Consider the following 25,864-nt stretch of genomic DNA (forward strand, 5'->3'; position numbering starts at 1 on the left):
CCCACACACACACAGTCCATGAGGTCACCTGGCCACTCCCTCTCTCTCCCCTCTCTGGGAACCCTTCAAGTCCCTCTGGCTCCTCTGCCCGCTCTCCACAGTTGGCTCCTTTCTAGCTCGGTTCTCTGAGATGCTCTTCAGCCTTTGGCAATGCTAAGCCCCACCAACCCCCCCAGCCCCGGGAGCCATTCACATGTGAACCTGAAAGACAAAGCAAAGTTCTGAGAACAAATTACAGGAAATGAACACAGCACCCTGCAGGCCGAGGAAGTAGGGGCGGGGGAAGAGGGAGGTCCGCTGATCCAGGAGAACAAATGGCAAATCAAAAGCCAAAGGACACAGATTTGTTGTGGACCAGGAAAGGCCACCATGTGTGAGAACTGTCATCTCCTTATGGAGGGTGCTGTAGGCCAGGCAGGCTTCGTTCCCCTTTGTCATTCCTGAAATCCTGGCCAAGGAGAGGGTCAGAACATCTCCCAACTAGCAGTGGTGGTTGGGGGGAGACGAAAGACCTCAAGGGAGAGCCTGAGATGCACTTCTCATTTCTGAGGGACTAAATACCAACAAAGAAATTTCATTAAGAAGGCAGAGTTGAGGGGCGCCTGGGTGGCTCAGTCGTTAAGCATCTGCCTTCAGCTCAGGTCATGATCCCAGGGTCCTAGGATCGGGCTCCCTACTCGGTGGGGAGCCTGCTTCTCCCTCTCCCACTCCCCCTGCTTGTGTTCCCTCTCTCGCTATGTCTCTCTCTGTCAAATAAATAAATAAATAAATAAATCTTTAAAAAAAAAGAAGAGAAGGCAGAGTTGAGCTGGGACCTAACAAGAACATCATGAACTAGCACAGTCACCTTTGGAAAAAGTCAGAGTCTGAATGGAGAGGGGTGCGCTTCCTAGGGATTGGGGATAGATCAAGTCTGGTTTTACATATGTTCATGCAAAATATAACATCTGCCATCTCAGGGGCTTCTCGTTGGGACATTTAGGACACAGGAAGGGGCTATGGAAATGGAGCCCCAATTTTCCACTTATTAGATTTATTAAAGGATTTCAAATCTTTGACAAAGAACCATACAATAAACTCCTAGATTGACTACCATCTTTCTGCACCCACTTCGTCCTCCCCCTCTCATACACACGTACACACTTCCCCTCTGCCAAACCATCCAAGCATTGGTGGCAGACATTATGAAACTTAAAACCTACTTCAGCCCTCATTTCCCCAAAATAAGAATATTCTCCAACCAACCAACTGCCAGTACCACTGCTAGAAATCAACATTAATTCCACAGTATCATCCAAATTTCACTCTATTCTTAAATTCCCCAAGACCCCAACAATGTTTTCTCCCAGCCTTGATCCAGGGTCCATTCAAGTTTCATGAATTTCCTTTGGTCTCTTCCATTCAGGAACAGTCCTCCAATGTGGGCAGAATAATGGCCCCCAAAGTTGTCCATTATTCCATAGAACCTGGGAGTATGTTACCTAGTGTGTCTAGAGGGTCTTTGCAGACATGGTTTAGTTAAGGGCCTTGGGTTAGGGGATTTTCCTGAATTACCTAGTGGCATCACAGGGGTCCTTCTAAGAAGGAGGCAGGAGGGGCGGAGGAGACGTGATGATGGAAGCAGAGGTCTGAGTGTGGGAGTCAAGTATTTAAGGCAACCTTGAAAAGCTAGAAAAGGTAAGGAATAGATTCTGAGAGCCCCCAGAAGGAACACAGCACTGATGACACTGTGATTTTAGTCCTCCAGAATGTAAGCTGAGTCCTCCAGAACTGGGACTTCTGACCTCCAGAACTGTGAGGTAGCAAATTTGTATTGTTTGGCAATCAAGTTTGTGGTAATTTGTCACCACAGTGATAGGTAACAAATACATCAGAGCTCCTCCATTCTTCATGACACTGACCTGTTCCAGATGTCCAAGGTAGTTAGTTGTCCTACAGAACTTCTCGCTGTACAGATTCCAATTAATTAAACGTAAGTTAAACATCTTCATCAAGAACCCCACATGGGTGATGAGGTGTACCTCCCACTCATCTGGTCCCACGACTGGTCATGCTACACTTCGCCCTTGGTTCAGGCAGTTCTATCTCCCCACTATAAAGTCACATCCCCCTTCAGAGTTAATACATAAACTGGGATAAAATTTTAAGAACACGTGATTATCCTGCTCCTCACTAGCCAATTCAACAGTTTTGATGGCATGTCAATTGTGTGAAACGCATTCCTGAAGCCTGATAATTTTGTAGTGTAGCCATTTTGAACCTCTTGCTAATGGCATTAGAAGAAACTATACTTACGTAGGTGTTCAGGGGATAAAATCAGCATTTTTGCCTGAGTGAGCAAGGACATCTGGTATACCAAGATTATGCCCTTCAAATACACTAAAATGTTTTCTGAGATGCAAGACTATGGTGGGACCTGTTCATCCACAAACTGAGATGTATACACAGAAAAGGGATCTGGATGCAGGTGTGTGTGTGTGCCTTGCATACGTGTCCATCCCATGTGAAACCCTGTTCCAGTCTTCAGTGCTGAGCTCCTGGCACGAAAGGCATGAAGTGAGATCAAGACACCGGGAGACCAGGAGCCATGTGGCCTGCAGGTAACAGCTACAAAGGGGCCAGGGCACAGCGGATGGCCCAGTCCCCTCCCACACCCTCTAATTAGACAGTGCTGTCCAATAGAAATAGAAAATAATGTGAGCGACATATGTAACCTAAAATGTTCTACTAGCCACATTAAAAAAATTAAACAAGGAAAAACAAGGTGAACTTAACCTTAATATTTTATTTAAGCCAATATATTAAACGTTATGATTATAACTATTCACAAAATAGTATCATTTACATATGTAATCAACATAAGAATGATTAAGGATGCATTTAATTTTTTTCTTGTTCCAGGTCTTTGAAATCCAGCGTGCATTTTGTACTTGGGGCGTGTCTCCATTTGGACCAGCTGCACTCCAAGTGCCCGGTAGCCCCTTGGGGCCCCTTGGGGCCCGGAGCTGTCACTCTGGGCAGCACAGCTCCCATCTAGGACTCCCTCCATCTTATAAAGGTGCACATCTCATATTGCTCTTCAACATTCCCAAAAAGCAGTCTCCTGTCCTTTTATTCTCCCCTGCCAAACCCACAGTCCCAATAGAATGAAGATGAAAAGGCTAAAGAATTCCTGACTAGGAACACCATTTGATCCTTTCCTCCCCAGGGAATAATTTGACAACTGTCCTTAACTTACAAGCCGTTGAGAAAGAGAAGTGTGTGAGAGTAAAGAAGTAACCACTCAAAGTCTGAGCTTTTGGGGAACTCCAGGAATATGGAATAAGCCAGTATTTATTTTATACGAGAGAAAAGAAGAAAAACGGTTAAGAACTATCGGCGCACAGAAACAATTAACAATTAATCATCAGTAGCCTTCAGATCCAAGGAATTTCAGGGGATTTCATGCATGTACAAAAATATCCAGGCAATAACTGAAAGGGGCATTTGTCTTCAGCAGTTTTTTTTCAGGGCTTTTACTGGAAACCAGGGAGAAAAATAAGGCCGGTCAGTCTCCACTCTTCAGAGTTATTTGGGGGGGCCAATCAACCCTTGCCTTATACTGTACCCACATGAGGCAATTTAGCTTATCTGTGGGTTCAGGGGAGATTTCCTAGAGGAGCAAGGAGTTGGCTAGGTTTATAGTAATTTCTGTGCGGTTGGTATCATTTTGCAAATCTGGCAATTGAGTTTGGGAGACCTTAATCAGTTTGCTGAGATTACTCAGCAAGTGAGCAGGGAAACCAGGATTTGAATCCTAGGAGGAAAATAGTAAGTCAGTAGAATATCCAGGCTGTCCCATCTGTGTGACACAGAGACACCAAGCCTCCCTAAAGATCCTTGGAGGCTGGCCTAACGCAGGCGGGCACTGGGCCGGAGGTCTAAGTAATAGCTAACCTATACTGAGTGTTTGCTGGGGGCCACGGCTCCTTGGAACACTACAGACTCGGCGGCAGACAAGGCCCGACTTGACTGGGTCCCCAGCAATTCTCCAGTATTATCCACCCCCCCTCTTTACCTCACCGTGCTCCATCACACTGGCTCCCTCCAGATGTTCCTCAAACACAACAAAGCCCAATCCCACCTCACAGCCTTCATTCCCTCTGCCAGGGGCACCTTTCCCCCGATGTCCACAGGGCTCCCTTCCTCACTCGCCCCCTCACCTCCCTGCTCTGGCGCCACTCCCTCAGTGAGACATCCCCTGACCATGCTATTTAAATTCAGGGCCAACACTGGTGCCTGGCCCACAGCGGACGACCAGCACAGACATTTTATGAAGACATGTTTAGTCAAGGACAGCACCCTGGTGTAAGGTGCCTTTTGAAGTAGGGTCCCCCAGGCCAGCCTCCAAGGCAGCTGACAGACTTAACAGACTTGCGGTTGTTCGAGGCCCTGGGGAAGGGCGTCCCACAGGAGGACACAGCAGGGCCAAGGCCCTGAGAGGAAAAAGTGCTCGGAGAGGGTGCAAAAGCAGAGGGCTGGAACCGAACGTGTGAGGGGGAGCAGGGGGAGGCTGAGAGGTCAGTGGGATTCTGTGGGGAATGCAGGGGTTCTTGGGAGGTTGGAATTTACTCTGAACCACAGGAGACAGACAGGACTTTACATGGGTGTTTAACATGTTCCCTCTAGCCCTTGTTGGTAAAACAGTTAGGAACCCGACGTGAGGCCGAGGAGATGGGGTGGCTTCGGCACCCACGTGTCCTTTGTGATGCTCACGAACATTCTTTGAGCTTCCCGAGCCCGCCACGTGACTGATGGGCGGAGCCCGGCCGAAGCCCCGCCCCGAGTGCCTGGACACGCCCCCGCCCCCCCCAAGCCCGGGGGAGCACAGACTCAGGCAGGAGGTGGAGGAAGGTCCGAAATCCTCGCCTTTATTTCTCGGCCGGCCTCGAAGGGGGTGTGGGTGGGGAGCTTCGGGCGGGTCCTAGGGCTCTGGGGGCGGCTCCAGGTCCTCGCGGAGGGCGCCGGGGCGCTCGGGGCCAGCCTGCGGGAGCGGCGAGTCAGGCTGCCGGCCCCGTCTCCCGAGGGCGCTGGCGTCCCCGCACGCAGGCCGGCGGCTGCCTTTACTCTAAATCCGTCACGTCCCCCGCCGGGCGCCCTGCTCCCCACTGATGCTTTCTCCAAGAGACTCCGAGGGCACCCCCGCCCGCCGTCTCTGCCCCCGCGCCGCATCGCCGGGCTCCCTACCTCTCCTTTGCAGGCCCCGTCCTTTGGGGTGCAATGGATTAGGGCAGGACCCTGTCCCCCGAATTTCTCCAGCTCCGCCTTCAGCCTGGAGAGCAGGGGGCGCGGAGAGGAAGAAAAGAACGAGAGTGGAGCGGCGCGGGGAGGAAGCCACCAAGATCCCGACATAGACCTCAGACGCCAAGCGGCCGGAGCCTCCGCGAGCGGCTGGGGTGCAAGGAGCGCCGCTCCCCAGAGGCCCCGCCGACCCGCTCCAGCGCCAGGCCTTCCGGGAGGGGCGGCTGGAGGCGGTGACGGAGGAAGGTCGGCCCATTGCCCTCCTCCTTGCTCCTTCCCCTTCGCCCCTTGCTCTCTGCCCCTCTCACCCATCGTTCACCGCCAGGTTGCGCCCCGAGCTCAGCTGCAGCTCCACCTCCTCTAGCTTGGCCCGCGCCAGTTTCTCTGCGGGTGGGCGGAACGTCATGGGCGGGGCCAGGAGCTCCAGGGGGCTAGGCCCCGCCCCCTCAGCCCCAACCCGGCACGGGGGCCCCACCTTCAGTGAGCAACTGCTCCTTGCTGCTCTGCAGGGCACATATCTCCCGAGCCAGCCGCTGCTTCAACATCTGCGAGAGAGGAGACCTGTCTGTCCGTTTGTCCTCTCAGCCCCCTTGGCAAGTCCTTACCCGAATTATGTCATTCATTCATTCATTCATTCAACTATTTATTAACTCGATGTGCAGTTCCAGCTGTGGCCTGGTGGTAGGGACACATCTCTCCAAAAGCTCCCCATGTCTCCGTGTACCTCTCAAATCTCATCTCTTCTCTCCCCCCATCCTCCCCCCCCCCTTGCTCTCTCAAATACCCCAGGCTGGCTTCAGCCTCAGGGCCTTTGCATTGGCCTTTCCTTCTTCCAGGAACATTTGCACCAAGATACATGCATGTTTTCCTCCCTTACTTTATGTCTGCGTTCAGATGTCACCTGCTCAGGGATGCCTTCCCCACTGACATTACATGATCTACTTATTTTTTTGTTTAGAGTCTGAGTATGCCTCCCCCTGCACCCAACTATCCTGGGGACAAGCAAATACTTGGCCCCTTTGGCTCCCCACTGTCTCCTCCTGCCTGGAACGTTGATCAGACCATGGCCTTTTCAGGGTTCGTATTTGCCACTGCAAGGGGAGCAAACTCTAGGTAAGCAGGAAGGAAGCAGGATGCTCAGCAATGGTTACTGTAACAGTCTGGGCAACAGATGCCCAGTGTGGCAATGGGGACAATGGTAAGAGGTGGCTAAATTTAAGGTAAAAGCTGAAGGGCTGAGTAGGTGGGTAAGAGGAAGAAAGGAGTCAAAAACTATCCCATGGAGTTGGGGTGACCAGTGGGTAGACACTGAGCCAGTCAGTGGAGACACTGAAAGCAGGAGAGGAAGGGCTGTGGTTGGATGAGGATGGCTCACGTGGAATTCCCAGAGGTCCTTGTGCTGGCCCATCAAATTCTCCAGCTGTTCTTCAACGTGCAACCTAGGGGCCAACAGCCAGGAATGAGAGAATACATGCTAGGACTGACATCCAGCCTGGCTCAGTCTAGGGGATTCCTCTGGATGGCCTTTGGATCTTTGCCCAGTGCTCCCTCTACTAGGAGCCCCCTTATGGGCTTTCTCCTCCAAGCCTTGGTTCCAGTAGCTCCTCTTCCAACAAACTCCCTGATGCAAGCCCCACTCCCATGCCCAACCAGCACCACACTGGGCCATGGACCCGGGGTTACCCCCAGCAGTTACCCCAGCTTCTTCTGTCTGCAATTCTCTGCGACCTGAGAGTTATGGACAGAAATTTGCTCTGTGCACTCCTGCAACATGGAGACATAATGGCTGGCTGGCTGGCTGGCTGGAAAAGGATTGCATAGATGTGTGGATGAATGGATGAATGTGAGTGGGTGGACAGGTGGGTAAGTGGATGACTGGAGGCCTAAATGGGCAGATAAATAAACAAATGAATGGATGGTGGAAGAGCTGGATAGCCAATAGAAGAAGATTTAGAATAACAACAGTGGGTGAAATTTATTTAATAAAGAAACTAGCAATGAATGATCAAACGAGTGAGTTAATCTCAACACCACCAACCAAAATCAAAGATGAGCAGGGAAGTCTCTTGTCTAGCTATTCTATTTTACAGAAAGGAAAAACGAGGAGTGTGTGTCCAAGGTATATTTTCCCTAGCTTTTGCTCCCTCCTCCTTCAGGTTGGGAAATAAGGTGGGGAAGAGTTGAGCAGGACCTCTTACTTCTGAGCTCCACTTTCCTTCCTTTGGCAGTGCAGCTGGAGGATCCTCAGGGCCTCTGTGGGGAGAGGAACCAAGGGAGCCCTGTGTGACCTCTTGGGGAGTCAGGATTGGGTGGAGGTAATGGGCCCCACATCATATCACACATTGGAGGGCACTTGGAGGCCTTTAGTGTCTACTTCGAGTCAGGTGGCAGCTAAGGGAAAGGTCTGAGCAGAGAGGGAAGCACACCCTGACTCAGGTTTCAATGGGATTACTCTAGCTATTCTGGGAAGTGTGGGCTTTTGTGGGTAAAATGGGGTAGAACAATGAAGACAGAACAGCTGATAAATACCTTGCTTTTTGCTCAAGACCTCCTCTAGGTGCACTTTCTCTCCATTCACTGGAAAACACAGTGACACTTTGAGCCTCCAGAGGCCAGATCCTGTGCCCTCATTGCAACTTCATGCAAAGGCTTATCAAAGTTACAGAAGGCATGGTACAGTGCCAGGGCAGGGGAGGTATCTTCTTGCCACCTGCACCCATCTCCCACTGGGGACCATCCTGATCCAGCATCTCCCCCTCAGTGTCCACATTCTCTATAAGTGCCAAAGGAGTGAAGACCCTGCAGAATGCACAGGGTTTATGCCAATGGGAGAGATGACTAGAAATAAATACACTATATCAAGTGGAAATACAGGCTGTGAAGAAACAAATAAAGCAGGGGAGTGGGAGGGACAGAGGGAAGGTGGTAGTCCATATTTAGATGGGGCCGTCAAGGTAGATCTGTTAGAATGAAGTTTGGGCTGAGAGCTCAAAGGTGACTTGAGATAGCAAAAGGCAATTGGTATTATACAGATAAGAGTGTTGCAGATGGAGGGAACAGCCCATGCCAAGACCCTGAGGTGTGCAGAGAACATCAGCAGTGCTCATAAGATCTGTGGGTCCCTCTTTTGGTCCTACTTACAGGAGTCCAGTTCCTTATGCAGGGTCTCCCAGAGAGCTTGGGCTTCTCCCAGTTCCTCACTGGATTTCTTCTTTGCTGGGCCAAAGAAGAGGACACTGTGTGAGTGCAGCCTCTAACCTTGCTATTCTCTTGCACACTGTGACACTGCACACTCATCTTTCAACAACCTGGAGGTGCCTGGATTTTATAGATGAGGAAGTGGTGGCATTCAAAGTCCAGGTTCTTCCTGGCTAGCTAGGAAGTCTAGGTCCTGGAGTTTACCTTGCTGAAGCTCATTAATCCGGTTAATCAGGTCTTCATTCTGTGGCTCCAGGCTTCCCTCTGCAAAACAAAAGAAAGATTGAGCCAGAGAAGATAGGTGCCTGGCTGTCTAAGGCAGATAGAGATGGATGGGGGTTGGTACAGTGTCTCTGATACTGGCAATCAAAACGCATTTATTGAGTTCCTGCTGTGTGCTGGGCTCTGTAAGAGGCCCTTGCAGGGTTTGCATTCTGCATGGGCGAGACAGACATTGAAAGAAGATATATGCTATCAACATGGGTGCTCTCTTTAGAGAACTATCTCTAACTTCTCCCAGTACCAATTTGAGGGCTCTGTATGGAGATGACTTCCTCCTCATCCCTCTCTGGCTTCAAGGTCAGCAGCACAGAGTTGGGGCAAAAGTTTCCCAACCCTTGCTGGGTCTCACTACCAACTCCTGACACTCTGGAGTGGCTGGAGTTGATAAACTCAAGTCCTTGGTCTTCTGAGACCACCAACTCCCATCTCCTGAAACTTCTAGGAGAGTGAATGCTCTCCAAGGTGCTGATTATGACTTAACACATTCCTGAGGGTCTTCATTTTACTGGAGACAGTTATGGTCACTCTGCATTTCCAGTCCTGTGATTTCTCTACCTAATTTTAGCCTAGGCAGCAGCTCCCATGCAGGTGGCCATGCGGGGCAGGAGCGTGCCAGGCTGGAGGAAGGAGAGGTTCTCTTTTATTTGGAACAGACCAAACAGACCAATGGGTCATAGTATTTTAGTTGCAGATGGCCTGGGCTGGGGGTCGAACTTCAAACCCAGCCAGCACTCTGCCCCAGCCCTGATGTACGCTGGCTCCTAGGCCCCCTCAACAAGTGAAGCAAGGTGCAGTCATTTGCATTGCCATTTGCCATTTGTATATAAAAAGGGAGGACAAAGAATACACACCCAGGAATTTTTTTTTTTTTTTTAATCTCTGGAAAAATACCTAAGAATTTTAAAAATAGTTGCTGCTAGCCCTTAAGCCAGGGACATGGATGGCAGGTGCACGTGTGTGTGTGTGTGTGTGTGTAAGAGAGTAGGGTTGTCCATTCCCTTATTTTTCTTGATTTTTGAAGCTGTACTTTTGGTTCAAAGAATTAAATTGAACAAGAGGGAGAATGCATAATGGGATAATTTCCCAGGGATGTGAGATGAGGGTACTGGGTTGGAACCACATCTGCCTGCCTCAAAACCCCAGGCTGAGCCTCAGACACAAAGAGATACATGACCTTTCTGCAGCTTTTTCACCATTGCCAGCAGGTCTTCAGTCATCTTCAAAGACTTGGTCTGCCCTGGGGAGATGAAAACAAGAATTACAGGATGGAGGAAAGGTCCAGGCCCATCTGGGGAAGGGAGGGAGAATGGCGCAGCGAGTTCTGTGGAAGCCCTGGGCTGGAACTGAGGACAGGCTGGGGGAGCAGGCTTCCAGCCAGAGCAGGGCTCCTGCAAGACCCTGTCCCTTGCCCCTGAGCTTCTGATGTGTGCTGGATGAATCAGGACTCCTAATGGTCAGCTTCTCCTAAGAGGTCAAAGGACACTTCAGGCATTCCCTTAATGAAATGAAACAGCACCTTCACTGCTGCTGTTTAAAATCAGTATGAAGTTCTAACTGATGCAGAAGGGCAGAAAGATGGCATATGAATTTTTAAAGAAATCATTATAGGTCACGATTTGCAAATTCTTAAAGGACTAATGGATGTAGGAAATGGAAGACAACCAGATATTATGAGCCTCCTCACGAAAGAACACAACACCACTTATGAAGGATTCTTGCCAAAAACCAAATCAAACCAAACCAAAACAAAACAACCCAGGAATCTTACCAGGTTTCTATACCTAAATACCAACTCAGAAGAAATAAAAGGGCCAGAGAAACATGTTAAGTGACACCATGGGGATGCAGGGGCTGGAAAACACCACAGGGCAATTTGGTTTCTTCAACAAATAAAATGCAAAGGAAAAAAAAAAAAAAGAGGGAGAGGGGAACCTCTATTGATTAAAAGAAACTTGACGTGTATATCATTCAATTGTGAGGAAAAGACCTTATTTGGAACCTGATTCAAAGATACTTTTCACCATAGATACTTCTACATGTATTTAACATGAGCCTGTGTTACTTTTAAAATTATAACAACAACAACAAAACCCACAGGAAAAATGTTAACATCTTAAACTCTTGAAATCAATGATAAAAGGTCAAAGTCCAGTGACCCACTCCTCTCCAAGGAACACTGGGCAGAGAAAACGAAAGGCAGCTCACAAAACGCATCTGATAGTCCCAAGGTAAAAGAAGAGATGCTTACTCACAGTTACAGTGCAAAATCCCTCCTCCTCAGACCCTAACTTCCTCACTTCCCCTTCAAAGAGACCACTAGTGTTACAAGCTATCTGTTGTGTAGTTGGAGATAATTAAATTCACAAGTCCACTCATGCTATTTAAGTGGTGTTGTGCCATAAATGGTGCTCTACATCTTATTTTTCATTTGACTGTGTATACAGTGATCTTTTTATTCTTTTCAGTGGCTTCATAATGGTCCACTGAACGGATAGACCATAATTTAAGAGAAGGCCCCTACTCATAGATCTTCAGGTTGTTTCCCTTCTTTTGCTGTTAAAAACAATGCCACAGTGACCATCTGTATTAGTTTTCTTGGGCTGCCATAACAAAGTACCACAAAATGGATCTTCCTTTTAGAGATCTCTAACTTCTCTCAGTCCCAATTTCAGGGCTCTGTATGGAGATGACTTCCAGTCATCTGGAAGACTCTGCATTTCCAGTCCTGTGATTTCTCTACCTAATTTTAGCCTAGGCAGCAGCTCCCATGCAGGTGGCCACGCGGGGCAGGAGCGTGCCAGGCTGGAGGAAGGAGAAGTTCTCTTTTATTTGGAACAGACCAAACAGACCAATGGGTCATACATAGTATTTTAGTTGCAGATGGCCTGGGCTGGGGGTCAAACCTCAAACCCAGCCAGCACTCTGCCCCAGACCTGATGTAGGCTGGCTCTTCACCTGGCATTCTGTGTATTTCTCTATGTGCAAGTTTTCCTCTCCTTATAGGGATACCAGTCATTGGATTAGGGCCCATCCTAATCCAGGATGACTTCATCTTAACTAGTTATACCTACAAAGACCCTATTTCCAAATAAGACCACATTTTTAGGTTCTGATAGACATAAATTTTGGGGAGGGACACAATTCAACAAGAAAACCATCCCTATACATTCTTTTTGTGTATGCATGGGAGAATATTTACTGGATAAATTCCTACTAGGCCATCTGCTGGATCAAAGAGCATGTGTATTACGAAATTTGACTGGTTTTATGAAATTGCTCTCCACTTGTTTCAAGCAGGCCCATAAAAGATTCCTTCCCCATATTCTTAGCAGCCAACTATGTTTTCCAACTTCTTCATTTGTGCCAATCTGATAGGCAAAACCAGTATTACATTTCAACCTTTTTGGTAGTAAATACCAAAAAAATTACTCAAATCCTCTAGATCAGAAATTCCATATCTAGGAATCTATCTCAAGGAAATAAATGGTGGGCAAGTTGCTCATTATTTCTAATCTTAAAAAACTGAAGCAACCTAAAGATATTTTAGTTAATTATAGCACATTCATAGGATGAAATCTTTTGTAGCCATTAAAAATCATGTTGTAGGGATGCCTGGGTGGTGCAGTCTGTTAAGCTTCCAACTCTTGGTTTCGGCTCGGGTCTTGATCTCAGGGTCATGAAATCAAGCTCCATGTTGAGTTCCACACTTAATGCAGAGCCTGCTTGAGACTTTCTCTCCTTCTTCCTTCCCACCCCCACCCCGCCCCTACCCGCTCTCTCAAATAAATAAATAAGTCTTTTAAAAAAAAATCATGTTGTAAATTTAAGTTTTGGTAAAATGTTTGGTGGTATGGCGTTTTGGTGGTATGTTCACTTTCTTTACATGTCTGGTCTCAAATCGTTTACAAATTAGTATGCATTAAGTTAATTTTGCATTTGAATTTTTAACTATTTAATAGACAAATGTAGAAAAACATGGATGAAAAAGTAACAGCTTCCTCTCAGGAACAAGCCCTTCTTCAGTGAGTCACTTCCCTTCCTAGAGGTAACTACTGCCAACAGTTTGGTGAACACACTCAGATCTTTTAGTAAAATGTATTTCATGTATTGCTTTTTTACTTTCTTACCCCCCAAAACATTCAAACACTACAAAATACGTGAAGTTAAAAATGAAACCTCCCTTTCTCTCGTTGGCCCTAAATCTTCCTGCCTTTCTCCAATATAATCCGTAATAACGGATATGTCTCCTCTTGAGACTTTAATTTCTACAATACTCTTTTAATATTTGGAAATGAAACAAAAAAAATTAAAGCTACTTTATTAACAAGGGGAAGTATTTAATTATTTTCTTTGTAGTATTGCATATGAAAATTTTCAAACACACATGAAAATAGAGAGGACACCTGATGAGCTCTTGATTATGCATATCGTTGAGATCTGACAGTCATTAATATTCATCCATATTTGCTTCAGCTGTTTTTCCTGTGCTGAGGTATTTTCAAGGAAGCCCTATGCTTTTATGATATTTCATCCCCAGATATTTCATTGAGAGTCTCAACTACTTGAGGCCATTTTCTTAGATAACTCCAATCCTCTCATTACACTAAGATTAACAATCATCATGTAGTATCATCCAGTGCCCAGACAAATGTGATTTCTCCATTGTCCCCATGTCTTTTACAGCTGATTTTTGTAACCATTTCTGCAAAAGCTCCATCTGTATTTTTCCTCTCCACTTCATTTCTAGTCCGAATCATCATGAGTGATCAGTAAATCTCTTAAATAACCCGACTAACATCTTGATAAAAATTTCTGAGAAATCCATATTACAAAACAGTCTGTACAGCATGAGTCCCTTTTAACATTTTATTTTGAAATAATTTCAGATGTACATAAAAGTGGTAGAAAAAGGCCACAGTGCTCCTATTTGCCTTTGTATTAGATTTCTCATTTGTGAGCATTTCTGTACCATATATTGCAGGCATCATGGCCCATTTTTCCTTAATATTCCAGTGTATATTTCTTAAATAAAGGAGGACTCTGCCAGGTAACCACAGTATAACCATCAAAACCGGGATCTTAATATTGATCAGTATTAATATATGATCCTTGGATGCCATTCAAAATTTCCTCATTTCTCTATTTTAAAATCATACAGCACTACATTTTCCTGAAAGAAAAAAAAAAAAAATCACAAAAATGCCTCCACCTTTGCACACTCCTAAAAACCTAAGTCCCTTGTTGAGAGTCATTAGTTAGGCCTTTAGCCTTCAGACACTGTGCAATATACCTAGGGCTCTAGTTGACATTGCCCGTCTTTTTAATATTTTTTTTTAAATCCCAACTTGCTTTTCTCTCATAAAAGTATGATCACCTTTGAAGCTCATTGTGTCAATAAACCATGATCTTACTCTTTTAAAAATTAATTTTTAATTATCTTATTGTTTTCTTACTGCTTAAAAAGTGTCCACCACACAGGCATTCCACAATAGGCATGGACATATCTAAATCTAGACATTTCCCTGATTGCTCCTCACGTTTTGCTTCCATCAACAACACTCCAATGATCCTTCATGGTCCACACATCTGCACATTTTATGATTACCAAGCATGGTGACTACAGATATGGAATAGCATTTTAGATGCTAAAAATTCTGCCAAACTGCTTCTAGCAAAGCTTTTACTGGTCAGTTCTGAGTGAGGCAAAAGAGAGCCTGTTTCCCTACAGAGTAATCAGAACTAGATTTATCCCTCTCTTTTTAAAGCCATTTTCAATGGGCTAGAAATGATACTTAACATGTTCAATTTTCCCCTTTGCTGGTGAAGTTAATCAGAACTTCAATTTTGACTAATTTGAAAGCTTGATACGAAAATAGTTTTTAGCACAGCTGCTACTATTTTAAGTGCTATAGTAAGTGCTTAATAAATGAGATCTATTTGCATCTGTCTTCCTTCTGAATGTCCTTTGTTGAAGGCCCTTGATGTATAGCCCTAACCTAAGAGAGCTCTTCCAGTTAAAGTTACTATTCATACAATAATAAAAAAAAAATTACCGAACACCTACTATATGCCAAGCAGCATTGTTTTAGGTGCTGGAGAAATAACAATAAACCAGTGAACAATCATAATTATTGTTGGTGTCTGCATAGATAGATCTGGAAAGATGCAGTCCAAATGTTATTACTAATACAGTGGTTTAAAGAGTGTGCAGGAAGGGGGACAAAGATAGATCAAAGGAGGGCAGAAAGTCCAGAGCTGTTGAAACAAGAGTGGTGGGTACATGGGCCTTCACCATATTATTTGCTGTACTTTGGGACATTCCAAAAATGTCTACAATTAAAAAAAAAAAGAGTTAGTGGCATAGCGGTGGATCACTGAATTGGGAGGGTTTCTTCTTCTGGCTTCGCGGTAATTTCTAATTATCCTTACAGCAATCCCTTCCCCCTCACTAGGGTCGGGGTGTCATTATCGACAAAGTGCGCCAAGGAAAGGAGCCATCCATGGGAGAGGCCACTCTCGTTCAGACTTAAGAGTCCATGTGAAATGCGATATGGGCTGGGTGTGAAATGATGCCGGGGAATTACTGTTGCTTTTCCTCGGTGTGGCAGGAGCAGAGTGGTTTTGTGACGACATCCATCCCCGTTTTTTGTCTGAAGAAATGCATATTGAAATAGTCTATTGTTTCTTCGAAACACTTAAACCAATATACCAGATAAAGCTGGGTTAATCTAGACGATAAGAATATGCACGTTATTTTTCTCCCCTTTGGTGAACAGTTTTTTGTTTTTATAAAAAGCTTAATTTTTTTAGTACACTATTAATATTTCATTACTGTAACAGGACAAGGCTCCCTCCCGACTGCCCTGGCCAGGGAGCGGCTGGCTCGCCCTCCCTACCTTCAGCCTCCTCAGCCTCCTCTACGACTTCGGGGGCCTCCATTTCCAAAGGCTCCAACTTGCCCGACATTTCCCAATGCGGGGTTTGCGCTTGCGTGCACCTTGGATGACGACTGGTCAAAAAAACCAAAAAAACGACGCGAGGGACACAGGCTCTGCAGCGCGCATGCGTGCACTGCGCGTCTGCTCGTCAGTCGACCAGGCTGGAGGAGCAGTGAGGGTTCAGCTCCCGCCAGGCACGGACGCGGGCCCCGGAACGACAGTTAGCGCGCATGCGTAACCTCGCGTCCACCAGCTCCAGTGTAGGGGAACGGGCACAACTGGGTCTCGGTCGGTTGAGGAGGGAGTGCTGTGCACACACGTACGAACTCTAGGGAAGCCTTGCCCTCTCTGGGTTGCCGTGTGGTGCAGGTTGTGGAAGTCCGAGACAAATATACATGAGCTGTGCGGTGGTACCCAGGAGTTCGAGTCCCCCTTCGTTCACAAATCCTCGCGTAATAGCCTATGCGAGGTTTTCTGCACTTGACGAATGAGCTCAATGAGCCTTAGAAGCCGAGTGCACCTCCCATGCAGGATGTCTGGATCTCAGCCACCTGTGAAGTCAGGTGTTCTGCCCTGGAGGCCACCTTCTCACCGGTATCAGCAGCAGCCAATGTTGATGGGGGCCACTTTTGACCAGGTAAAGATGAAGTACATGAAGGGCAAAGGAATGTCCTTGTGGGAACTGACTTTAGGTCTTTTATGTACTGTTTCTTTCTTTAAGCCTTTCATGAAGGCTGGCCATGCATTCCCAATTCCAGAGCCCCTGTGGACCACCCCAAGGGACCTTGGCCAAGCCTAGACACTTAGGGCTGAGAGCCCATCAAGGAGGCAGACTCCTGATGCAGGACAGAGGGTGTGCTGCCCAGGACTGGAGGAGACAGCCCCTGACAGAGGAACATCATCCAAGTGATAGAGGTGAGGCAGAGGGGCCGAAGGATTTTCCCAGAGGTGGAGGAGCATGACGGGGCTGGGGAAGCAGCCTTTCCTCTGTCCCTCCTGCCCCTTTCCCAGGGTGGAGACAGAAGGTAAAAGCCAAAGGTGGTGGTTCTCAGCACTGCCCAATCTGAGAACTCCGCCTCTCAGGGTCCAGGGAACAAGCCGTTATGGGAAGGCTGGTCTGTAGAGGCGGCTGGGGCTGCTGGGGGTGTGGAGTACTTGGGTGGGTAACGAATGAAGAGTCGATCCTCCTCTTTCTTCACCCAGCGCAGGAGTTTAGTCACTACCAAGATGGCACCTGCCTTTGTCACCAGGGGGCTCAAGCAGGTATAGAGTTCAAACTTGGAAGTCACCTGCAGGTTTGAGAGGAGACACAGTCAGTTAGGCCAGAGCTGACCATGCCCAGTCCTGTCCACCCCACCCGAGCCCCATGCCCGTCTCGTTTGGAAAACCCATCTGGCAAGGGTTCCCACCAGGTGCTACCTGGTCACTGGGCTAAAATTGGTAAACTCATATTGTGTCATGGTGGGCCAGGGGTTTTCAGTAGGGCCAAGGAATCAGCTGATCTAGCGGCCGCTGGCTGTGTGTGTGTGTGTCTGTGTGTGTGTGTGTCTGTGTGTGTGTGTGTATGTGCGTACTCCCTAGATCTCAGTTTGCTCATCTGTGGACCGGGGAAAACAACAATGCTTAACATTTACTGAGCAGTTGTCGTATACAAGGTTCTGTTCTCAGCTCCACATACTTGTTTTCATCCTTTGTAGCCTGCGCATGATAGGAGGATTAATTCAATTTAATCCTTATACCAACCAGAGACCTAACCTGACCAGGTCACTATACCTTTCTGTATCACCCCTCTCACTGCTCTCCCCCTCACTCACTCTGTTCCAGGCCACTCTAACCTCTCCCTGCTATTCCTCAAACATACAGGTTCTGTCTCACCTCACAGCATTTGCACGGTCCTTTCCCTCTCCCTCCAGATACCCACATAGCCCACTACCTCCCCCTTAGATGCCATCTCTTCAGTGAGTCATCCCCTGACAACCCAATTTAAAATCCTGGGCCTACCATATCTTGGTTTTGAAATGCCATTCTCCACCAAAAGGAACAAGGACTCCTTGGACAAATGGCTGATTCCAGGACTGGCACAGAGAAAGTACATGACGAGCCTGGAACGCCGTGTACCAGAAAACAGGAATGCTCAGACAGCGATGGAGACGTATAAAAAAAGACACAGGGCCCAGCCCGACTAAATCGAGATAGTTTGAGCACCAAAATGAATGACAGAAAAGGCTTGTAGCCCACTGACTTAAAGAAAAATCCATGAGACCATATTGCTATAAAATTAAAAATTCAACAAATAAACAGGGGGAGGAAAAGTTCTTCCATATAGTAGTAGAATCCCAACGAATAAATGTAGAAGGGATGACAGAGTTCAAAAATCACCACGTGGCAAACACCAGAGCAGTAACTGTTGCAGACAAGAATCATTAATGGCTATTAAAATCAGGGGATGAAAGTGTGATGGAAAACAGAAACCTGACATAATCCCCACGAGATATTTACTAATTATAAAGGGGGAAAACACTAACTTTGTAGTGGAGAAATCTGGGAGACAGCACCTTAACCAAGTGATCTAAGTTACATCAACAGTGGGACAAATGACACTGTGGATCTCCTGATCAGGTGCAGAGAAGGGCATATCACTCACTCTTGGGATATTCTTGCCCAAAATGCATGACTTTAATCCAGTCATGATAAAATATTAGAAAACCCCAAGTTGAGGGACATCCTACAAACTAGCTGGTACTCTTTAAAAAAGTGTCAGGGACATGCAAAAAAAACTGAGAAAGGATTCTAGAATCAATGAGACTAAGAAGATAACAATAAATAAACCAACATAAGATCCTGGGCTGGATTCTGGACCAGTAGAAGGACATTAGTGGGCCAACTGGTGAGATCTGAATGAAATCTGTGGATTAGATGTTGTTGTATTGATGTTAATTTCCTGATTTTAATAAGCTCCTGTGGTTAACATCTGGAGAAACTAGGTGAAGAACCTATTTATAGTAATTATTTGTACTATTTTGCAGCTTCTTTGTAAGTCTAAAATTGCTTGGAAATGGAAGTTAAAAAAATTTAAAAATAATATAATCCTCGGGTGAGAACAATGCCTCACACCCAATAAGCATACAATAAATGATTTAATACATGTCTGCCAAATGGCAGAGCCTGAGGGAAGGTGCCATTTCCAGTGGGGTCACCTTGGTCAAGCTCCCTGAATGGCTGACCCTTAATCGACCCATGGGAATGAGGAGAGGAGCCCTGAAGACCCCAGGGAAGGACACCCCAGGTAGAAGGCACAGGGTGGGACCAAGCCTGTAGTGTTCGAGAGTACTGGGGACTCCCAGAGCGAAAACTGAACTGGTAGACACACAGGCAGGGCTACTGGGAAAACAACAGGCATGCTGATGGTTGTTAATGGGACCTCTTCCAAGTCAGAGACACTGTACTGGTAGCTAATGGGGGAACAAGGAAAAGAACAGTGGTACGGGAGGGTTGTAGACCGTGCAATCCTTATGAGTTTCAAAGACACCTGTGTAGTGGTAGGAACAGGGATGCAGGCAAAGGCGTGGACAGAGTGGACAGAGTGGAGGAAAAGGAGGCTTCCAGTCAGGACCGAACTCTTCCAGACCCCCAGCCGACTCACCCAGGCCAGCAGCGTCTCGCGCTCAGCCACGTGGTAAATGAGGCGCAGGGGCCTGGAGGGGCTGTGGAGGCGCGCGTGCAGACGGTGGTACAGGTCGGACAGGCGCTGCCGCTCCTGCTCTCTGCTGTACGGGGCCTCCAGCTCAGGGCTGCCGGGGTGGAGGGAGGAGAGGCCAAGGTCAACCAGAGGCTTGCTTGGCTCGCCTGTGTCCCCTCAGCCTAGGGAGTTCGATTAAATGAGGGAGCCCAGCCGCCCCATTAGACTTGAGGTTTCTCAGTGGTTGGAGGCCCAGCTGGCCCAGCAACCGGGGGGTTCCGTGAGTACTGGGGCCCTCTTCTTCACCAGAATGAGGGACTCCGTGAGGCTGCTGGTTGAGCCTCCCTCAGTGGACAGGCACCCGTTCGATTCCATCCTCCTAGAGAATGCCTGGCTCTCTCCCACCTCATGGCTATGAGACGCTGAACCTTTTAGTTGGATAAGGCTTCCTGCCCAGCCAACTGCCCACAGGGTCCGGGCCTACCTGGTAAACTGAGGCAGCTGGCGGTGATGGTCGGGGATATCGAGCGGCTTATAGAGGAAGTGTCGGAGGCCGGGCGCCCCCACAGCCTGCACGCTGTAGGCGGGAGCACTGGTTGCTGGGGCGCTCGAGAAGCTGGCAGCCTCGCCCAGGGCCCGCATGGCACCAAGGCCGTGCATGCCCTCCTCCAGCAGGCGCCTGCACGTGGCCATGTCATGGAAGGCCTCGGGGTCGGTGCCGAGCAGCAGCAGGCAGACCGGCATGGCGTCCAGGCGCGCCACGTAAGCGTAGAAGAAACCGTCGGGGTTGAAGCGGGGCAGGCACACCGGTGCCCACGCCTCCCCCGCCGCAAAGGCCGGCGCCCCCACCCAGTCGAGCAGCAACTGCAGGTCGGCTGGGTCCAGCCGGCACTCGGCTAGCACAGTCCGCTCCTGGGCCGCCGTCACCAGCCGGCCTCCGATCGCCAGCAGCGAGAGGGCCAGGCCGGGCGCCGTGCACCGCCGTAGCAGCGCACCCAGGGCTTCCCGCAGCGGGCGAGCCAGAGGCACGCAGCGCACGGCGCCCAGCAGCAGGGCCCCGGGGTCCCGCTCCACGCTGTCCAGGAGCCGGTCTAGGGTGCGCTCCGAACCGGCCAGCAGGCGGCGGAGGTCGTAGTTCTGCTTGCGCGCGAAGATGCGGGCCACACTTGCACGCGTGAGCGTGCTCACGATCTGCGCGTGCACGGCTAGCAGCTCCCCGCGTAGCTGGGCTGCTGACTGAGGAGTCCTTGACACGGCCACCAGCAGCAGTGGGCCCTGCTGTAGGAACACCAGCTTGTGGTCCTCTGGGGGAGGGAAGGGGGGCAGGGGGTAGAGATGGGTCAGCTGCCACTGGAGGGCTCAGGCGGGGCTCTTCTGCTCTGTCCCTGAACACACGCACTCCCGGCCCGAGCTCACATGGTCGCTCTGTGGCACACTTGCACGAGGATAAGGACAACTGGGGGGAGTTTGGGTTATTCGTAGAGACATGATGGGATGGTCAAGGAATCAGTTAGACACACAGCATGGATCAGGGGAAGACAGAACAAGGACTGACACGGAAACCCAGAGACACGCAGAGAGCCCCCAAAGTCACAGAAGTATCCAGCCAGTGACTCGGGTCCAGGGGAGTTAATCACTCAGAACCCAGCAGGCCAAACAGACGGACAATAGAGAGATGCCTAGCCAGCCAGCCACATACACGGAGGGCTGCGTGGAGAGTCTCCCAGCCAGCCATTTTCCTGTCCACCATCCCCTGCTCCCCCCACTCCCTCTCCCCCACCTCTGCTCACCAGCGTAGATGGCGCGGATGGCATCCCCTGCACTCTGTACGAAGGACACGAGGGCTGTCATCACGCCCATGGTCGTCGACAGTGCCTCCACGCTACCGTACCTGGAGTAGATGGGCTTGCCTGCCTCGCTCAGCACAAACACGTGCTTTCGCTTGTTGCGCCAGTCCTCATCACTGGGGTCCCCACCCTGGCCCCCAGAGCCACTCTCGGGGCCACCCAGGGGACTATCCTCAGAGGTCGCAGGATCCCAAAGCCCACAGGTGCATGACAGGGCCTCTGACTGGGGCAGTGGTGACAGCAGGCCAGGTGGCTGATCCTTCGTCTCGGGTTCTGAAAGGGAAATCCTGGTGGGTCATTCTGGCTGTGGACTCCCCTTAACCCCATGTGCCCAGGGACTTACCAAATCTCTACCAGCCCCCCAATGACCCGTGATACTGATACAGACCTCCAGGTGTCCCCTCTACTCCTCAGTGACCTCCACATGATCCCCCTAAAACCCCAACAATCCAATCTCTCACTGTCATTACAGAACCCTCTATGTCCCTAGAGTTTATTTATTCTCCTGTCAATAACTGCCACTTCCAAGTCTTCAAAGCACCCTATTGCTTCTGAATAACCATTATTATCTTCATCTTCAATGATCCACCATTAACACCTCTGACCCCTCATGTATTCTCCTAGTATCTCTACTCACCCCTCATTGGCCATCATGACATCCACTAATATCTCTACAGTCTCTCATTTAAATCCTTCCCACTGCCCCACCCCTCCCTAATCCCTTACTTATTCTCATGGATGTTCACTGATCCCTAATGACCTCATTGACTCTCCTCATCAACCACGTATATTTTTGGTGATAACCACTAATTCTTCCAATGACTGCCATGAATATCCACTAGCACCCAGATCTTTGAGCCTCCCCTAACCTCCTATTTATGCCCGCTGCTTTTCACTAACATTCCAGTTATTCCATTAATACCACTAATACCTGGGTCCCCAGTGACCTCCAGTGACTGCCCTGACACACAATCTGTTTTACCTCATGTGCACTCCATCCCCACCATGACCACCATGAACCTCTACTAACATCCAAGACTTCAAATAACTTCCCCTGACCCTCTTTTATTTAATTCTCCCTTCTCCCCAATGACTACTATTAATTTCCACTAACATCCAGGATTTCAGTGACCTCCTCCAACTTCCTTGACCTCCTTTTATTCTCATTGATAATCCACTCCACTCCTTACAATACCCACCAAGGGGCACCTGGGTGGCTCAGTTGTTAAGCATCTGCCTTTGGCTCAGGTCACGATCCCAGGGTACTGGGATCGAGCCCCGCATTGGGCTCTCTGCTCAGTGGGAAGCCTGCTTCTCCCTCTCCCACTCCCCATGCTTGTGTTCCCTCCCTCTCTGTCTTTCTGTCAAATAAAATCTTTAAAAAAAAAATACCCACCATAATTACACTAACACATAGGACTATGATAATGTTGTCCACCGCCCTTCCTCATGACCATCATTAACAATCAGCAATAAAACCCACAACTTCACTGCCCCCTACTGATTGCTTTGACACCTCTCCCATTTATTCCAGTCAATGTCCACTGATCCCCCAATAACAACCATTATTTCAACAATTTTCCCATAAAATCCCAATGACCTCATATTCCCTCATTCTCTGATTGACATTCGCCGATCCCCCATGTTGTCCTCCCAATTACCCTCCCAATACCTGCCATTACTTGCCAATAATTTCCAAATTCTCAAAGACACCTCCCCCACACCCACCATTTATTCTCAGTGATGTCCACTCATCCTTCTCGATGATGCCACTAACATCCACTCATTCCCAGGTGGTCAATAAGCATTGTTTCCCCAATGACTCCCATTGAGTCTCCATCAAATAACTTTACACATCCACTAAGTCTTCAAAGACCCTCCTACTGGTCCTCTGACTCTCCACATAATCTCACTGATGTCCACTGCCTCCTCACCAATGATCACCCCTAACATCTAATTTTTGGTTCCTTAAAGACTGCCACCAACAACTCACCACTGACTCCTCAATGATGTAAACACTGAATGCGCATTGGTTGCCACTGATCCCCTTTCCCACCTCAATGACTTAAGTAACACCCTAGCCCCCAAAGACACTGACTTCTAAATAGTTTCCTTTTGACTGTATTAACTTTCTTTTGGTCATTCATTGACCTAAACATCCTAAATCCCCAATACCCTTCGTTGACCCCAACTAATCTGATTCCTCAAAGACCTGAACTCAGATCAAGTCCCCAGTGAACATCCATTGACACCTACCGATTTCCTTTTCATTCCTCAATGATTTAAACTACACTGTGTGTCCACAATGGCCTCCTACTGATCCTGCTGCGGTTTAAACCACTTTCCTGAGTCCCAAAAGATTCCTCACTTGTCCCCCTCTGACCTCCCCCAACAATGACACCTTCTAGGTATTCTTTCCAAGACCCTAGTGAGGGGAAGACATACCTGTTTTCTCCAGGTCCCCCTCTCCAGGATCCGGCGGGTCCTCGTGAACCCCTCCACCCTCTCCAGCCTCCTCACTGGGGAGCCGAGTGTCCTCCAAGTCCTCCGCGTCCCCAGGGGCTGGGGCTTTAGTGTCTCCTCCAGCCTCCATCTGCACATCCCTGTGGGGTAAAGGAATTGAGGGTGACAGGCAGCAAAAGAAACTTCTTAAAAGCCTCTACTGAGCCTGGCCCCCTTGGACACATGCCTACTGCTCGTTTCCCCTCGGGTTTCAACAGGATGAGACAAGCAAAAACATGACCAACTACTTGCACCCTCCAACATTTCCCGGAAAGGGAGGTTCTAATGAGCTTCAGCGGATAAAGAGACATAAACACCTGTTTTAACCCCGTATCCCAACTGGCCGGGTACCATCACTTCCCGAGCAGCGGGAGCATCACACTTCCGGGTGCGGCTGCCGTCGTGCCACACTTCCGGGTACGACGCCACTCTGAAGACACTTCCGGCTGCGGAGCTTTATTCGCTCTCCGCCGCGCCGGAGCCCTGTCTCCCGCCGCCCACTGGCGTCCCCTCACCGTTGAGATGACGCGCGCCACTCCCGGATTTACGTCGGTCTGGCTGGGGACCCGGCGAACCGCCTATGCACTCCTCTCACCGCCCTGGCTCGCAAGGCTAACACAGGCGAGCCGGCAGCTCCCCTTACAGCCGGCTGTCGGCGTGACGGGGGCGCGGCTCGCGTTCAACCAGTCCGGAGTCGGAGGGCCTCCCTTACGGCCCAATCAAGAGAAGCCGGCTCTCCTCCTGCGGTTCCGCACCCGCTCCGGCCGCGCCGTAGCTCCACCAATACTGTGCGCTGCGTTGCGATTGCACCCGCCCATCTTGACTGACATATCCCCGGACCCAATCGAAGGCTCGAGGACTTTCACAGCCTCGGTCACGATAGATACCAATGTCCGACCAATAGGCGTGCTCCCAGAATTGAGGCAACTGCACTTTCCCTAATCCACCTGAAAAGGCGAAGGGTGGAGTGGAGTAGTCTGTGCCGAGAGGAAATGCTTGACGGGCAGTCCCCGCTTCCAATCGGAGCGCTGTGCGCAGCCTGGCCAACCTATGGGGCTCGGTTGCTAAAGAAGCGAGAGACGGGCTTCTCAGAAGTAGGAAGTATTCGTGTGTCTCTCTGTAGTCAGACAGACAAAGGGCTCGACAGCCTCTGGAAAAAGGGAAGCTTGCTCATGGAGAGGGGGGGAGTGAGCTTACGAAGGCGATGTGCAGGCCGCCCAGGGTTTGCCCAGATCCGCCGAAGGCCTGGTAGACCTCATTTCCGAAAGAGCTCTGTGGGCGGAGCTATGCGGTTTAGGAGTCCTGGCTTAAAGGAGGGACACGCAGGCGTGGCTTTGAAAGGCCTAGGAGCTCTGGTTGGTTGAGGAAAATGCCCCTCCGGCCTCTGCGCGCTACCATTGGCTGGGCGAGGGGAGGCGCGACGTCGCCGCCGGGGACCCGCCCACTAGAGGGTGCCCTCCCTAGTTTAGATCGTGCCTGAGCTGGATTTGTTTTTATCCCCGGCCAGAGCATCGCAGGGCAAAGCCTTCGGGGACCGGCAGAGTGGAGTCCCCAGCTCCAATGCCCGCAGGATTTCCATTTACGTTGGGGAATCGCAGGAGAAATACACTCCACCTCTGAGCGCTCTCTCGTCAGGAAATTGAAGGGTAAACTCTTCCATCCCTTCCCGATAAGGGTTCCCTAATTGTGACTTGCTTCCCCTCAGCGGGATGTGCCCAATTCCAAGTTTCTTGTCATGTCAGCTAGAATATGCTTTTTCATGAATCTACATCACCAGGTAAACAAACCAACTCTTCCCACACCCATATTCCCACCGAAATACAAGGTATTAAAAAACAACTCTGCCAAGACGGGAGTAAATTTCTGGAGTCCAGTGAATCCTGAAGACATAGTAAGACCCTGCACTCATACAAATACTTTTCAATCCTCATTACAGAGGATCAAGGAAACTGAAGGGTGTTTGAGTTTATTTATATGACTGCTAAGGAGAATAATTGTTCTTACATCCCAAAGTGGGCATCTCCACTGGGAAATTCTGCGTTTGGGGTGAGTTGATCAATCTCAAGATACTTGCTCTCTTCATCCTCTGCACAAACACTTCCATACTGGGCTGCACCCACAAGCCCAGGAAAGCGTCC

At 49.0% G+C, this 25,864-nt stretch overlaps 2 protein-coding genes across 4 annotated transcripts; both read right to left on the reverse strand.

The window, feature by feature from the left end:
• Positions 1-4,872: 4,872 nt before the first annotated feature.
• SYCE1L (synaptonemal complex central element protein 1 like) lies at positions 4,873-15,726 on the reverse strand. Its single transcript, XM_036074806.2, has 10 exons — positions 15,657-15,726; positions 9,935-9,997; positions 8,683-8,742; positions 8,422-8,496; positions 7,810-7,857; positions 7,479-7,533; positions 6,656-6,719; positions 5,756-5,825; positions 5,589-5,664; positions 4,873-5,311 (listed from the first exon to the last, which is right to left on the reverse strand). The coding sequence occupies exons 1-10, from the start codon at positions 15,724-15,726 to the stop codon at positions 4,873-4,875; spliced, it is 1,020 nt and encodes a 339-aa protein (XP_035930699.2).
• Positions 13,613-24,994, reverse strand: MON1B (MON1 vesicular trafficking associated B). 3 transcript variants are annotated; one of them, XM_036074813.2, is made up of 6 exons: positions 24,242-24,994; positions 23,670-23,827; positions 21,168-21,497; positions 19,862-20,681; positions 19,342-19,489; positions 13,613-16,987 (listed from the first exon to the last, which is right to left on the reverse strand). In XM_036074813.2, the coding sequence occupies exons 2-6, from the start codon at positions 23,815-23,817 to the stop codon at positions 16,778-16,780; spliced, it is 1,656 nt and encodes a 551-aa protein (XP_035930706.1). In that variant the 5' UTR covers positions 23,818-23,827; positions 24,242-24,994; the 3' UTR covers positions 13,613-16,777. The 3 variants fall into 3 exon arrangements, with proteins under 3 accessions (XP_035930706.1, XP_035930705.1, XP_077919082.1); XM_036074812.2 differs by lacking the exon at positions 24,242-24,994 and adding an exon at positions 24,044-24,228; XM_078062956.1 differs by lacking the exon at positions 24,242-24,994 and having other exon boundaries at positions 23,670-24,037.
• Between the last annotated feature and the right edge of the window lie 870 nt (positions 24,995-25,864).

Source organism: Halichoerus grypus, chromosome 15 (genome assembly GCF_964656455.1).
Source record: "Halichoerus grypus chromosome 15, mHalGry1.hap1.1, whole genome shotgun sequence".
In the NCBI taxonomy this organism is placed as follows: domain Eukaryota; kingdom Metazoa; phylum Chordata; class Mammalia; order Carnivora; family Phocidae; genus Halichoerus; species Halichoerus grypus.